General features: G+C 45.4%; 1 protein-coding gene across 2 annotated transcripts in view; it reads right to left on the bottom strand.

Moving 5' to 3' along the window:
* LAMA1 (laminin subunit alpha 1) overlaps window positions 1-12,853 on the bottom strand; it is a 692,815-nt gene extending 679,962 nt beyond the window's left edge. Inside the window, exons 1-2 of one of the 2 annotated variants that reach the window (XM_085605997.1) lie at window positions 12,633-12,853; window positions 5,712-5,773 (exon numbers count right to left, since the gene is read on the bottom strand). In XM_085605997.1, coding sequence (XP_085462123.1) covers window positions 5,712-5,748 — 37 coding nt within the window. In that variant the 5' untranslated portion in view covers window positions 5,749-5,773; window positions 12,633-12,853. The remainder of the gene's footprint in view (window positions 1-5,711; window positions 5,774-12,632) is intronic. The other variant, XM_085606000.1, reaches the window with a different exon arrangement.
* Window positions 12,854-16,671: the final 3,818 nt, after the last annotated feature.

Here is a 16,671-nt window from a genome sequence, read left to right as displayed (position 1 = left end):
TGCGGAGGAAATGGGACGTCCTCCTACCCTGCTTACTCTTCTCCTACAGGGAAGTGCCACAGAAGGGAGTGGGCTTCAGCCCCTTCGAGCTTCTGTATGGGCACCCTGTACGTGGACCTCTCAACCTGGTGAGAGACGGATGGGAAAGAACTCCCAGAAAGCTTCCCCAGGACATGGTGAGCTACATGCTGGCCTTCCGGAGCCAAATGGCTAAGTTGTGGAAGCAAGCTTCTGACAACTTGGAGGCCAGCCAAGCAGTGATGAAGGCGTGGTATGACCACAATGCTCACCCGGTGGAGTTGGAGCCTGGCCAGAAGGTGTGGGTGATCGAACCAGGAGAGCTTAGTGCCCTCCAGGATCGCTGGTCAGGACCCTTTGAGGTGTTGGAGAAGAAGGGTAAGGCTACCTACTTGGTGGACCTGAAGACCCCTCGTCAGCCCCTACGGGTGCTGCACGCCAACCGCCTCAAACCCCACCACGAGAGGCCCGAAGTCATCTTGATGATGGTGACTGACGGAGCAGAGGACGTGGAAAGCGAGCCTCTCCCCGATTTGTTTGCGTCTCAAGAAAAGGATGGGTCGGTGGAGGGAGTGATTCTCTCCCCATCTCTAACTCCTGAACAGCAGGAGGACTGCCGCCAGGTCCTGGGGCAGTACTCTTCGTTGTTCTCCCTTGTCCCGGGTAGGACTCACCTGTGCGTCCATGACGTGGACACAGGAGACAGCCCACCTGTGAAGTCCAAGATCTACCGGATGTCAGACAAGGTGAAGGCCAGCATTAACGGTGAAGTCACTAAGATGCTGGAGCTAGGAGTGATCGAACCTTCTAGCAGCCCCTGGTCCAGTCCGGTGGTACTAGTACCAAAAGCTGCACCACCGGGTGCCCAACCGGAACTGAGGTTCTGTGTGGACTACCGGGGACTGAATTCAGTGACCAAAACTGATGCTCATCCGATCCCTAGGGCGGATGAATTGATTGACCGGCTGGGAGCTGCCCAATATCTAAGTACCTTTGACCTTACTTCTGGGTACTGGCAGATCTCTTTGACTGATGGAGCAAGGGAAAGGTCAGCCTTCTCCACGCCCAATGGCCACTACCAGTTCTGTGTGATGCCCTTTGGGCTCAAGAACGCACCTGCCACGTTTCAGCGCCTGGTAAACCAGATCCTCACCGGAATGGAGAGTTTCTCTGCTGCTTATCTGGATGACATAGCCGTCTTCAGTAACAGCTGGGAGGATCACTTGCGTCACTTGCAAGCTGTTCTCCAGGCCCTGAGACAAGCTGGATTGACGATCAAGGCCAGCAAGTGCCAGATCGGGCAGGGGTCGGTAGTGTACCTTGGACACTTGGTGGGTAGGGGAGCGGTGCAACCCCTCCAGGCGAAGATCGAGGCCATCATGGCCTGGGAACCCCCCAAGACACAGACTGAGGTCCGAGCTTTTCTGGGCCTCACGGGATATTACCGCCGCTTCGTGAAGGGGTACGGTACCATTGTAGCCCCCCTCACGGAGCTCACGTCCAAGAAACAACCTCGACGGGTAGTCTGGACGGAGGCTTGTCAGCAGGCCTTCGTGAAGCTGAAGCAAGCCATGTGCGAGGCCCCGGTCTTAAGGGCCCCAGACTTCTCCAAGGAGTTCATTGTCCAGACGGATGCATCAGAACATGGCATTGGGGCAGTGTTATCGCAACTCAATGAAGAGGGTCTGGATCAACCCGTGGTCTTCCTATCCCAGAGACTACTTCCCAGGGAACAGAAGTGGAGTGCAATACAGCGTGAAGCCTTTGCAGTGGTATGGGCTCTGAAGAAGTTGCGGCCATACCTGTTTGGCTCGCACTTCCTGGTTCAGACCGACCACAGACCCCTTCGTTGGCTGATGCAAATGAAGGGGGAGAATCCCAAGTTGTTGAGGTGGTCTATTTCCCTACAGGGAATGGACTTTCAGGTGGAACATCGGCCTGGAGTGGACCACGCCAATGCAGACGGTCTCTCAAGGTATTTCCGCCTTAGTGATGAGAACTCCCAAGGGGTTGGGTAGCTCTCCCCACTTTCAGCTGGGGGGGACGCGTGTTAGACCTGTCAGCCCTTTGGGTGGTCCCTCCTCATCATTATTTATTTTGTCCCACTTTTGCCTCAAACCCTGTTAGAATTTTTCCTTTTTGGGAACCACCAGACTTTTTAGTGTTGATGCAGATTCAGGGAGCCATTTTATCTACCCCTGGAACTTCTGTCTGAGGGCCTGGAGCACAAAATGGTGGCCACCTGTGACATCATCAGAACCCACTGGAACCTACTAGAACCTTCTGCAACATTCTGGAGCCCTGTGACAGTTGGAGGCGGTTTAGAATGTTGGGAAGCTAAGACAGAGAGTTGACAGTTGGAGCTGGCAGTTGGCACCTGACTGGTGAAGAGAGAGCAGCAGAAACCTGAAGGAGGAAGGAGTGAGGCAGCAGGGGTGGAAACTTGTGCCTGGAGTGGGGTCCATAAACCCACCCTTGATACTAGTCCCTACTGACTGAGCCCAGCCTGGAGCCCTGTGTGGGAAGAAGCAAGAAAAACCATCTTAAGGACCTGGACAGCAGGAACAGGCCTCAGAAGCAAAGAACAGCAAAGTCCTGACCTGATTATTGGTTTTCCTGGAGACCGACGTCGAGAAGCCTAGAGACCCGGAGCCCGAGGTGGAGAAGCGGCGCTGACTGGAAAAGCAGACGTCGTACCCGGAGCCGCCAGAGGTCGAGAGAGGGCGCCGACGGAGGTCGTAGAGAGTACCAGAGGTCGAGGAGGAAGTCACCCGAGGTCGAGTGAGCAGCATCGACGGGGGAGTGAAGTCCGCCCTCCGGAGTCACCGGAGACCGAGGTGAAGCGTGCCGGAGGTCGGGAGTGGAGATCGCACTCCGGAGTCGCCGGAACTTGAGGAGAGGAGCACCGGAGGTCGGGAGTGGAGGTCGCACTCCGGAGTCGCCGGAACCTGAGGAGAGGAGCACCGGAGGTCGGGAGTGGGGATCGCACTCCGGAGCCGCCGGAAGTCGACATCGAGTCAAGGCCAGCCGACGTCATCGAACCTGAGATCGCCATCGGACCGGAGCCGCCCGAAGTCGACATCGAGCCAAGACTGCCCGACGTCATCGAACCGGAGGTCGAGATCGAGCCGAGGCCGCCGACATCGAACCGGAACCGCCTACCGGCGTCGTCAAGAACTGACATTGCGCCGAGGCCGCCGACATCGAACCGGAACCGCCTCACGGCGTCGACACGACTCCAGCGGCGTCGGAGCTTCAGAAAAAGGGCAGTAAGTGGAATAGAGGGCGCCTGAGGCCCTGTGGAATCCTGAGAGACTACCCAAGGGGCTAGCGAGGTGCTGGAACCAGCTTGATTGTGCCAGGGGTGAGCTGAGACTAATCCAGAGGGGTTGTGTAGAGTGAGAGAGCCAGGTCTCTAGAATCACCCCCCTTTATCTACCTCAGTTTGGGCCTCAGCCTTGTTCAAGCCAGGGAATAGACACCCTCAAGCCATCCACCTAACCACAAGCTGTGGCTGGGCCAAATCAGGCCATAGAAATCTAAATGTGATCTGATTCTATAAGTGTCACTGTCAGCTTTTAATTATTTATTGAGAGCACTGTATTTATTGTATTTAACCTATTTATTGCTTCATTGTATTTATTGTTCCACAGTATTTATTGTCGCACAATATTTATTGGCTTGCAGTATTTATTGCCTCATAATATTTAATTGCCTGTATGTAATGCACTTATATTTATGCCTTAATTATTTATGATCTCCCCTATTTATTGAATCATTAAGACAGTATTTATTTGACGTACCCTTCCACAGAAAAAGCCTTGTATATGGTGATTGTGTTATTATTTATTTAATCAGCAACTAAGAGAAAAAGAAGATAAACAGAGATATTTTCATAATTTTTAAGGTGTAGTGTCGTTTTTGGAACGGATGCACGCATGGTTATTGTATGGGTATTGCGTATGCTTAACACGGTGCCTGACCCCTGACCACTCGAGCCAAGCTACCACTGTGTATGTCTGGAAGGACCCCGTTACCACCACCCTTTCCGGTGTGGGAGTGGGGGATTTCCAACAACCCTTTAGTATTTCATGTTAATAAGTTAGACGAGAGGATTGAATACATGCAAGTCTCTTAAAAACGAGTCCTTGCTCCATCAAACATACTGCTGAAACAACAAAAACTCAACATGGAAAGAACTTGTACCCGAGCCTTCTCTGGTCTTGCTCCAAGCAAGAACTCTGATAACCTTTGGGGTAATGTTTGTGCTTTATAAAACCTTTCAAATAAATAAATAAATAAGTTAATGTTGAACTGTTTACAGCACAAATTACCTTAGACTTCTAAACTCTCCTAGAAATAATATTTTTGTGGCACAGTCTTTTGCAATACACATTTCATATGCACCCCCATCCAACAATGCAGATGTATTAATAACGTTTCCTTCTTTTGTCTTGAGCGCAATCAGCGTTGGAACTGATTCATAGATGATGCAATACAAGGAAGCCCATTTTCCACTTACTTCTTCTGAGAAGATGATCGAACTTTATCAGCTTTCTTCTAAAGCTGTTTATAACAGACCTGGATCCTAAATATAGCATAACCACAACACAGACAAAGCCCATGCTCGCTGGTACGGATGCTTTTCACTTTCAGTCAAAGGATCCCTTATAGATTCTACTTACATAGGTTGTTCCTGGGACAACAGGTCCACATTAATCTCTGATTGAGCACACAAAGAGACATTATGAAAATTAGAATAACTTTCTTGGGTCTCCTTTCTTTCCTTCCTTCTCTCTAGTAATCTATGTTAATTAATAGCAAGCGATAAGTTCAGTGAAGAAGGACATTATGAATGGATTAAGTTGTCCTTGATTTATTCTTTCAACTCCTGCTGAAAAAGAGTCAGTAGAGTTATTTTTACCAAGGTATATTCGGCTGCAATTGATGAAAGTGAGTCACATGAGTCAAACATTAATTCTTCTTTATTGAATATCACACAAAGCTTCTTCTGCACAATATTCCAAATCTAGATGTTCAAACATCTTCTTAAAAGCTAATAAGAAGGAGTTGTAAGACTGAACACAAGCACCCAAACTCATTACCAGAAGAGCAGCTCAAGTCAAGGCAGATCCAGTAAGTCATCCAATCAGGCAACCCACCTTCACTTGATCATGACAAACAGTGCAGAGCAAAAAGCAAAATGCACTGCAAGTGAATCCAAAAATTCTTTTAGGTTCATATGCTCCCCAGAAAAAAAAGATGGGCCACTTGGAGGGTCTATTTGGGACATCGGGAGACTGTGAAACCAAAGCCTGCGCTTGAACTGTATTCTCAATTGTGCCTGTGCTGTAGTTCTTGAGCTTCATGAGGAGAAGGACCAATGGCTTTACAAACCCCAAGGAGTCATTTGTATCAGAATTTGTCAAGGATTTTTCTGTCAAGGTCTCTTGTGTCCCCTTCCTAATTGCCTACAGTGACCCATTCCAGCAGCCATGGTGCCACCCTGCACAGATTAGTGTACATGAAAGGTGACAAGTGTCCCCTGGGGAGGTTTTCAGTCAGGAGAAAAATGTCACATTGCATAAACTCTATGGCAATCTTGTAAATCTGGATTGAAGATGAATGTTAGTATTGAAGAAAGATGAAGATGAGTATTGAAGAGATCAGAACAGATCAAACCCCCTCCTTACCTGAGGAAGCAGAAAAGAGCCAAGAAATGGTGTCCATGAGAAGAAACGAAAGGAAGTTCCAACTGCAAGGAGAAGAAAATGGTAGAAAAGAAGTGATGTGCATAACATAAAATAAAGAAACAAATACTTTTCATCCCAGCCAAAATGTTTTCTTTAACATGAGACGACCAAGAACTGCCTTTACAGGAACAGATTCTGCCTCATTTTGCATTGGGAACCTCTCTTAACACCCTATGAGCAAACCACAATCCTGTAGAGGGCGAGTTATAAGGCTTGCCAATGACCCTTTTCTGAGAAATACAACCTTCACGTGGTAAACAAAGAATAGGCCCAAGTTTGACATATTTGAACCAGAAAAAAATTAGCACTGGTCTGAAGCAGGTGGAAGAGATCAGTTCATAAGTGATGAAAAAATGAGACATTCCAGGTGAAGCTGCGCTAAACAGCACATGTCCTGAATGAAATAAAGCGGAAAGAGTCACTTTTTTATCCACATAAATCTCACTTCTTTCTTTAATTCTCTTTTAAGTCACAGTTGGATATGACGAAAACCAGATCACGTACATTGAAACATATTGCATTAATAATCATTGGCTAGGTTTATTACATTTGCCCTCTCTTATGCATCTTGCTTTTTGTTACACCCATTTCTCCATCTATGAGTAGAAAGAAGACGAAAGGAAATGTAAACACAATGCATAAAGGAACCGAATTGAAGTATGGCAATGGAACGTGAACAGATCCATCTGTTATTCAAAGGGACAGTGTATATTTGAACATGTTGACTCTTCCCCAGGAACAATTACCATCTCCCATAACCCAGCAGAGGGATTCCTCTGACCTTCATTCAGAATTTGCATTTTATTAATAAGAGACACGACTAAGCATCAATTATGACACAAGTGACATTGTAATCACAGACACAACAATGTATCCGGGATTGTCTAACAATAACACACAATAAAATATATGATTCTCCAGAGACAGCTATTAATGGAGAGAGTTACTTAATCTGAGATCCCCACTGTGGAGGTACACAATGTGTTCTCAGTGGGAGCATAACTGTTTAACTAAATAACATGAACAGATAAATAAAGTATATATAAATAAAAAAAACCGTAATTAAAATGTTTATAACTCTTTGTAAATGTGAAGGAACTTGAAATTGAAGGCTAATAATTTTGTTGGGGTCTTTAGCTTGATTTGTGATGTAGGAAAGTAGGGGCACCTGCAAACAAAAGAAACTTGCCAAACGTAGGAACATTATATCAATTAAGTTAAAGCCTAGGCAACTGAGAAATATATCATGTGTGTAGGCAAACCAGAATAAAACCGTACAATGACAGTGGATCGAGATATCATACTTAACGATTTTGTTGGTTTTTATCACAAAAGATATATTTGATTATACAAATAAGACAATATTAAATAGTTTGCAATATAAAACCAGCAATGTGGTTTGATATAGTGTCCTATATTGAACTGTTCATATACATTAATATACTACAAATTATACATTCATTTCCTTTTTTTTCCGTTTGCTTCTCACTTGTAAAATTGCACATTACAATCATTCATAAAACTGTCAAATGATTAATAGATAAATCCACAGGCCGAATAGCTTAAATGAACAAGAAGGCTGGCAGTAGGTTGCAGCGGCAGGAGTGCCTTCATCAGGAGCCCGTCACACCATTCACTAACTTGAGATTCATCATAAAACTGCTTGATTCGTAGCAAAATCTAGTATGAACGATTGATGGCCTCAATCGAAGCACTGGTTTGCGCCAAATTAAACAAGAGCATGCATTAGGAGCATAAAAAACAAAGCAATATGCTAGAGTCTAGCTCACTGATACTCAACGTACAGCCCGGGCACCACATGTGGCCTGCCAGCACCTCTTTGTGAGCCTTTCACTGCTGTTTTGAGCCAATGTTATTTCTGAGTGCTTCCTTGTTATAATTCTAAGGCTCTTTAGTAAATCATATTATCGTTATAAAATGTAAATCATTTACTTATTTCAGGGTTCCTTTCCCAGATTACCTTTTCTTAAGTTATGTTTTTTGTGGTTTGTAAATGTTTAAAAAAAACAAAGAGAGAGATAAGAAGAGGAAACAATTTAGAAATGATGCTTTAAGTAGATTTCAGAAGAGCAGATACATTTATGTTTTCAATCTTAATTTGCATCCATGATTTCCCACCACACAACATCAATAAAGACCCTGGTCAAACTCTAAAACTTTACCTTTGGCTCCTTATTATATATTTGCAAGTAGCCCTGACCTAGCATATTTCTTATTCTTTTAGAAATAAAACTACATATTGAAAAGCTCCTACCTTCTCATTAAAATTAATATATCGATTCTTTTTTTTTTGTTGTAAATTAAATACAAATGTTACTATTTGTGTGTTTGTTGGCTGTATACTTCTTTCATCAGTTCTGTTTATTATTTTTTGTTTCCAATCGCTGATTGCTTAGCCTTAGCCCGAGAAAATGTTAAAAACCACACCATTGTTCTGGATATTGGTGCCTAACCGGCACCATAACAAGCAAAGAACCTCACACTTGTTTACATTAAGTCACTGCACTGAAAACACATAAAATAGAGCACACATCCTGTTGTGTAAATTAAAGATCACTGCCACTCCAGCCCTCACAAAAATGACAAGTCACCCCTTGTCATGCGGTTATGCGCACATTATAAAAAATACATTATAATCCCAAAACAGCTGCCATATGTAGTGGGCCCAGAAGCCTTGGACATTGAAGGTCTTGATACAACACACTACGTTTCAACACATATAAAAAGTGTAACAATGCTTTTCACACTGGAAAACACCTGAAAGCCTGATGCTAAATAGAACAGGCAACAACATGAGATGGCTTCAAAATTGTGCCACTACAAACGGAGAAAATTACTAGTTTAGACAAAAGACAGGTTGTATGTATTAATCAATCAAGAAATCGCAGGCTCCCCACCTGTCAACGGCGGCCCATCCATTAGGGCAGAGGAGCGTCGCCCCCTGCTGCTACAAAGGTGAAAAATAAAATGGCAATAAAATACATTTATTACCATTTTATTTTTTCCTTTCTCCATCCAAGCCATGCTTGGGGGCGGGCCCCTGCTGCTGACTGGCAGCAGGGGAGTGGTGCTCACTCCACCTGTTTACACTGCGCATGTCTTTTTGGCTGGCTGTCTTGCGACAGCCAGCCTGACATGCGCAGTGTAAACCTCTCCACCCAGCTGTCTAAGACAGCTAGGTGAAGAGCAGACACAGGCCCCCATTGCCTCGAGGAGAGTCGAGGCAGCCGGCTCCAGCCAATCCTGGAGCTGCGCTCATGCTGCTTATCTGCGGCATGAAAGCAGCATCGGGATTTGTATGGGGAATTGCATTCCTGCAGTCAGAGCGCCGAGGGACTCATGAGGACTGGAGGAGGCAAGCAAGCGGAGGGAAGTGCAATTTTATTTCATTTTCAGCCTCGTCCTCAATGCTAGAGCTGTTTGTCATGGTTCGTTGTAAACACAGTTTAAAACGAGCCATGACTGACAGTCACAAGCGGCTGGTACCCTAAATATTTGGCTGGTTTGCTCTCCAAATGTTTAGGGTACCAGCCGCCACTGCCACCTGTACAACAACCCCTCTGGATAATGCATGCAAACGTACATGTAATCCTCTTTGTGTTAATGCCCTAGCCCATATTGTTACCAGTTCACCAAAGAGTGGATCCTTGAGAATCATGTGTCACGGGGGACACACTTCTCCCCCCTTTGTGTTCCTCCCCTGTCCGTGTTGGCTTTGCCCTACCCACCTCTTCCTCTCACTTCTTCCCTTCCGCTGCCTATGTTGTTGTTGTGCCTCCCTCCCTCCAGCTGTCCCTTTTAGCTGTGTCCCCTTCTTTCTGCTGTCTGTGTTGGCTCTGACCCCCCCTCTCACTCTCCATGTTGGGGTTGCCCCCTCCCTCCATCCCTCCTGCTGTCCATGTTGGCTTTCCCCCCTTCTGCTGCCTGTGTTGGCTTTGTCCCCACTCACCCTCCTGCCTGCTGTCTGTCTTGACTTTGCCTCAACCCTCCCTCCCTACAGCTGTCCATTTTGCATTGCCCCCATACTGTGTGTGTTGCCTTGCCCCACCCATCCCAACTCTCCTGTGTCTGTTATCCCCCCACTCATCATAAAACAGAGCGCTATAACGTGAACACTGCTGGCCACGTAATAGCGCTTTTTTCCACTCCACCTACCTTCTAGATTGCATCCCCCTCACCATGTTGCTCCTGCCCTTCCCTCCCTCCCACCAGAAATAAAAAAGATGTGGCCAGCCATTCTGCACTTCGGCTGTGTTGCTATACAAGATGGATAAAACACATTGCTAAAGCCAATATCTCGCATAGGTGAGGCCTATTGGCTTTGCCAATGTTTATTTTTGACTGAGGAGGGCACTTCAGCACCCCAACAATAAAGTTTTGCAAAAACCATGACAAACCAAAAAGAGGATTGGCAAAGCCAAAACGCCGGCAGCCAACCCAAAGCTATTGACTTTGCCAATGCTTGTCTAAACAAGGTTCTAAAATGAAATGATTTGCCTGTGACGTAACAGTTTAGAACAGCTGCGTGGTATGATGGGAGCATATTCAAAATGCATACCTTGGTATTGTAAAAACAAATGAAGTGTTATGTACTGAAGAATCATTTGAGCTATATGGCATGATCAGCCAGCACGCCGCACATGGGAGGCGAGATGAACATGGCTGAGGGAGCACTTGATATCATCTTATGTCAGCAAGGGGTTAACAATGAGAGGATATTGCAAACTTTCATGGGAAATTATAAAATGGAATGCAAGAGCTTTCTAGTGCTTAGGAAATTTAGACATCAGCAAACCTACACATGAATGCGCCGCGTGCTCCAGCCGTGTGGCTTCCATCAAGCCGACATTATGAGCATGTTGTTCTTCCTCAGTGTCCCTGAACCCTGCAGCACCCAGAGCAAGCGGAAGGACATTGCATCCTATTAGCTTCTATTTATAATTATTGGGCTGTCCAGCAAGCAAGGAATGAACTGGGCTGGAAGTCCAGTATTTATTAGTGTAAGTGGAATTGTCATGCTTACTGGACCTGGTTTAGGAAACAATACAGGAACCTCTTAACCCTTCCAAGTTTTGTTTTGCAAAAGTAACTAGCATTTGCAATGCAATATGTCTTGCACTCATGAGAGTTTAAGCTATTGGCATTGCACATAACAATAGGTTAAACTCTCGCAAATTCCAGTCCTATTGCATTGCAAATACCTTTTTTGTAAAGGCGCCCATGCCGCGCTTTCACGTTAGTGGAGGCTGCATCCCTATCTTTAGACGAGCCGAGTCTACAGAAAGGTCTGCGGCTGCCATTAAAGTGAAAGCATGGTATGGGGCGCATTTACAAAAAAAGCTATTTGTTTGTCACGTTGACAAACAAATGCTTTTTGTAAAAGCACTCCTTGCTGCGGTTTCACTTTAATAGCTGCTGCGGACCTTTCTTTAGATGCGGCACATTTAAAGAAAGGGGCGTGGTCACCATTAACGGGAAAGTGCGGCATGGGGTGCTTCTAAACCAAACAAAAAATTGCAAATAAAAAGGAAACAAACACGCGGCTGCATTCAGCATGGCAAATAAAACAAAGGCTCGGCCGCCACTGGGACGTGCCATCCTATAAACAAGCATTTACAATGCAATGGTCTCTGCAATATTATAGGTAGAGCTATTGGTATTGCTCATTATTTTTTTTTCATTTTTGTATCCCTAAATAAATGGCATTGTCATTTCTATTGGCCTTAGCTTTTTTTTTTGCATATGTGATACCTATTGCATTAGCAGAGAGAGAGTGAGGTAGTGAGATAGAGAGTGATTGAGGTAGTGAGTGAGAGAGAGTGAAGTTGTGAGGTTGTGAGCTTCTAATTCTGAACTCTGCATCTTATTAATTTTCGGTCAATGCATATATGCTGTTCTCTTAAACCTACTCTGCACATTTCTTTGAAACCTCGCTGGTTCAAGGTCGTTCTGTGTAACACAATACATTCGTAACATAAATTAAGCAGTGTGTCCTGCTAAGGAGATCACGTCCGAAGGCCTCACTTGGAGCAGTTTGTTCTGCTCTGTAGTGTTTATCGGCAGCATTGCCTCGTGGTGTTTTTTTCGGATGCCCATCTGAAATACTAGCAGTTGGTAAAGCCGGTGACCATGTAAAGCCTGTGCGTCGCAAGGCTGCAGAGAAATTAGCCAATTGCCTTTCTTTTTTGGTTTCATGCTGCCGTGGCTTGCGTGCTATTGTTTTTAATGCAACAACATTCTGGCCAGACTTGATTACATGTCAGTGCTTGGCACACATTAGGAGACCCCTGCAAATGATACAGATATGCAGAACAAACAGGCCTTGCGGGCCTGCTGGACGACAGTTCAAAAATCGGCCCTGTGGTCTACGTGCGAAATGAGACTCCTAATTTTAGGCCAGCAGCCTTCTCTGCTTGAGAAGATAAACACGGGAATTTAGTGAAGGGACATGCCCAGTCCATGCTCTATCGCTGTGCTCGTCGTCTGCAGTATTTACAGAACGGTGATGCAATATAAGACTGCTGTGCATGATTCGTGCAATAACAGTGCAACAATACGCCCTTAGCGTGAACCGTGCACCTCCTGTCAGAATGCTTTCTAATTGTCAAGGCAGCCGAGTTGCGATCAGAAAGGACAGATTTGCACTTAACGTGACTGGGAACCGCTCCTTCGCTGGCAGCAGACAATGGAGCGCAAACCGAAACCTGAACCGGAATGTAGCTGAATTTATACAATGAGGCTTCTCCCCGCCCAAGGAAACATAATTTGGACGTCCTCGTGTCCAAACAAAAGACACCAGGGATTATTTAACGGCGACAAGAAGCGAGGCAGTGCTCCTACCTGAAGCTTCATCTTCCAGCACATATGCATCGGCGTGTCCTTGCTGGCGCTCCCCCTCGTCGCATGGCTCCTGTAATCCAGGCTGGAGGTGGGCGCTGTGCGCGCACAGCTGCCGCCTGCCCTACATTCGCGTGCAGGCTGAGAGGAAGCGCCGCGGCTTGCCCGGGCTTGCTTAAGCCCCTCACAGCGCAGCGATCGGAGCCGCGCTCCAGCTCCTCCTCCAGCTGATTTCAGGCAAGGAAGAGGAGCGATGATTAATGGATGAGGGCTCCCTCAATGTGCTTCACTTTGTCCTCTCAGCCCTCCCACCCACGCCCCGTGGAGACAGAGCCGGGAGACAGCGGCGATCAGCTGATGAGAGCAGGGTGGCTTAGATACAGACCGGCTTCTGTTATTTATTGGATGCCGACTCTTCCTTCAATGCAATCGTATAAAACTGCCCACGCTCTCGCAGAAAATAAACGCTACTTTCATGAATATATTCTGGGCCTCGAGTCATAAATACATTCCTAGTTGATTTTTGTTTTTTAAACGGTAGTGTTACCGCACTCATCTGGGGGCAGGGACATATTTCATCTTCATCCGGCTTTGAAGGGTACAAGACAGAACGGAAAAAAACACTGCCTTTCTCCGAGGCGAAGCAGAAATGCCTCGCAGCGGCGGTTTCAGATTCGGGGGCGTGTTTCTTTTTCTCTCCTCTTGCCATTGGCTGGAGGAGAGAAAAACACGCCTAAAAAAGGGCGTGGCTAAAAAGTGGAAAGAAGAGCACGGAACACGCCCCCGAATCTGAAAAAGACGGAGCCTATTTGGAGGGACGGCTCTCTCCTCCAATGGCTGGCCTCCGTTTAGGAAGCCAGCCGATGGAGGAGAGGCAAAAAGAGAGGCGGGCTAAATAGCCACTCTAAGAAACATAAGATCTCCGGACTTCCGGTTCTGCCTTCGGCAGACCGGACGGTCCCTCGACCTAAAAAAGCGTTAGGAGAGAGCGTGTCTTGCCTCCAACAGCAGGCAGGTGAAAACAATTTAAAGAAATAGTGCTCGGAGCAATTAAAGCCTACACAGTAACAACACGAGTAAGAAGGCCAGTCCTTATGGGAGGTTACAAGATGAGACAAGGCAGTACTAAGGAGGGTCTACTAAGGCTATGGACAAATGAACAGCTTACAAAGGACAATGACACAAGCCAATAAAAAATATGGGCGGCGAGTGGATGGAGTTTACCTGAATACAGCATGGCTCGCAGAGCAACATATGCGTGGCCCAGATTCGAACTAAAAAGTGCACATTCCTTAAGCAATCAGAAAATCTGCACATTTTACTGAATCTGAACACCATGTATTAAGCAGAGAAACTAGGAGCCCGATTCACAGAACTAACTTAAGACAAAATCCTAAATTACTACCATTTAGGTATTCACAGAAGGCACTTACTCATTTTGGTATTTACAGAAGGCACTTACTCATTGATGAGTAAGTGCCTTCTGTGAATACCAAAATGAGTAAGTGCCTCAGAAGGCACTTACTCATTGATGAGTAAATGCCTTCTGTGAAGACCAAAATGATTAAGTGCCTCAGAAGGCACTTACCCATTGATGAGTAAGAGCCTTCTGTGAATACCAAAATGAGTATGTGCCTTCTGTGAATACCAACATGAGTAAGTGCCTTCTGTGATTACCAAAATGAGTAAGTGCCTTCTGTGAATACCAAAATGGTAGTAAGTTTAGGATTTTGCCTTAAGTTAGTTCTGTGAATCGGGCCCTAGGATGGCTGCTGTGCGGAAATTAACGCCTGTTTATAGCCACATTTCAATGTGAATCAAGGCAAGACTTTTCTGGTAGCGAAGGAAGCCATCCAAGATGGTGACATATGTCATTTGCTTAACACCCATTTTCCAAATAAACGTGCACAGCAAGGGAAGTTGTTTCCTATTGGGCTTTGGATGCAAATAGCAATGGCTGTGCTGGACCATCCGGTTGTGCGGCAGAACAGCACTGTGTCTTTGAACTGAATCGGATGTAATGATCCAGGACAGTGCATAGCATCAGTGCATAACAAATCACACAATTCCCACATCATTAACAATCATAAGGTGGTAATTGGTTGTTTAGCTCATCGCAAAAGGCTGCAAATGCAGTAATGGATGCCTTGGAAAGGAGAATTCCATGTGTGCATTCACTTTTTAAAAACACATATGTTTTTATTGGCATTTCTGTAGAATACAGAGAGCACAATCATGATGTATTTGGCTACCATACATGTTGTTAATATGCGATGGTCAAATAGGTATTACGTTATTTATATAAGGGTATAACATGTTAACCATTCAGTTTGGAGCTCTATGAAAGCAATTGTACATGGCCGACAGTGTGGTTACATCGGTTAGGATTGCGACGCTTATGATACAGTTACAAGAGGAGTATAAAAATTTGTTATAGTACATTAAAGGGTATATCTGTTATCAATGTGAATAAGGAAAAAATCAATGATGAACAAGAAACAATCCCTGATGGCTAATTATGAGGAGAGTCTGGACTTCTATGTTAATATATAGAATGTAAGTCCATTTCCTGTGACATCATGCCATGGTCATAAATGGTTGCTTGGGTATATCGATTGGTATAAGTCCCATCGACATTGTTGTCGAATCCACATCGGGGTAGCAAGCGTACTGTTGGGCTGGAGGAAGCAGTAAACATTTGCAATATGATTGACCTTAGGGGCAAATTTGGAGACTGACAGACAGAATACAGTGTGTCAAGGTCAACGACATTTCCTCCGTCATCCTGATGGTACCCCATCCATCTATTTTAGAGATGACCACAGGCCCAGCAGTCATCGCTGTAACATGAATGGAACTGCTGTCACAACAGTTCTCTTCAAGGCACAAAACATATGGTGGTGGCTGGAATTTGATATGACATCCAGCCACCATACTTTCAACATGTTTTGTTGTTCAAAAACAAACACCCAGGTAGGCGTTATTGAAAAAAAAATAATGAACCCCACACCCTGAACATTTTCTCCCAGGATGTTGGGTCATTATTCATTTTTATTTCCCTCACTAGCAAGTTTTGCCTGGTGGTGGCGGACAATAAGAAACCCATCAGGCTCTCCACTCTGAATAGAGCGGATGGAGTGATGGCTTTACTAGGGCCACCCATGCTCCTTCAAGATATCGGAGTGAGCTTTCTGCCAGCAGACTAATGAGGGCTCCCCCAACAGAATGCTTATGGTCCATCCATCTCTAAATGAGGTGCATGGGGTAAAAGTTTGGCAGACAGGGTACTCCATTGTGTATGTGAGGAAGTAACCTGCAGGTCAAACTGTGAATCAGCCCCTAAGGGCCACATGTACGACCATTTCCTTTTGCGACTCGAAATGTGCAAATTTTAGCAAAGTCGCTAAAGGAAATGTACTAATGTGTCTCAGACACATTTTGTGATTCCCAATGGGGTAGCAAATGACTTGCCTCATCAATATTCATGAGGCAGGTCACAATTTGTGACCCACTAGGAATGGGCAATAACACAGGGGTGGTTGCCTGCTGGGGACAGCAGACCCTTATGTCTGTGTTTGCATTTTTTAAATAAATTATTTTAATGCAGCCCATTTTTCTTAAAGAAAATCGGGATGAATGTTTTAAAAGAATGATGAAATGCTTCAGTTTAATTTTTAAAGAGTAGGCAGTAGTCCGTGGGACCACTGCCAGCTCTTAAAAAAGTTTTTGCTGCCAATCACAAAGGGGAAGGGGTTCCCTGAGGAACCCTTCCTGTTTTTGAGTGGCTTACCCCCTACTTGAAGTAGGCCGTAAAGTGCAATTGTTTTGCGACTGCATTCCGATCATAAAACAATCGTACATGCCACTGCAACTCGCTTTTAGGAAGGGACGCCCTTGGTACGTCCCTTCCTAATAGCAATCCGCAACCCCTAATTTGTGAGTCGGTAACAGGTTACCAACTCGCAAAATTGGGTTGATACATGCTACAACCCTTTTTAGCAGTCGCAATTGGCCTGAATCTCCATTTGCAACTGCCAAGAAA

The sequence above is a fragment of the Triturus cristatus genome, chromosome 5_1, assembly GCF_964204655.1.
Source record: "Triturus cristatus chromosome 5_1, aTriCri1.1, whole genome shotgun sequence".
NCBI classification, from domain to species: domain Eukaryota; kingdom Metazoa; phylum Chordata; class Amphibia; order Caudata; family Salamandridae; genus Triturus; species Triturus cristatus.
This window is presented reverse-complemented; position numbering and strand designations above follow the sequence as displayed.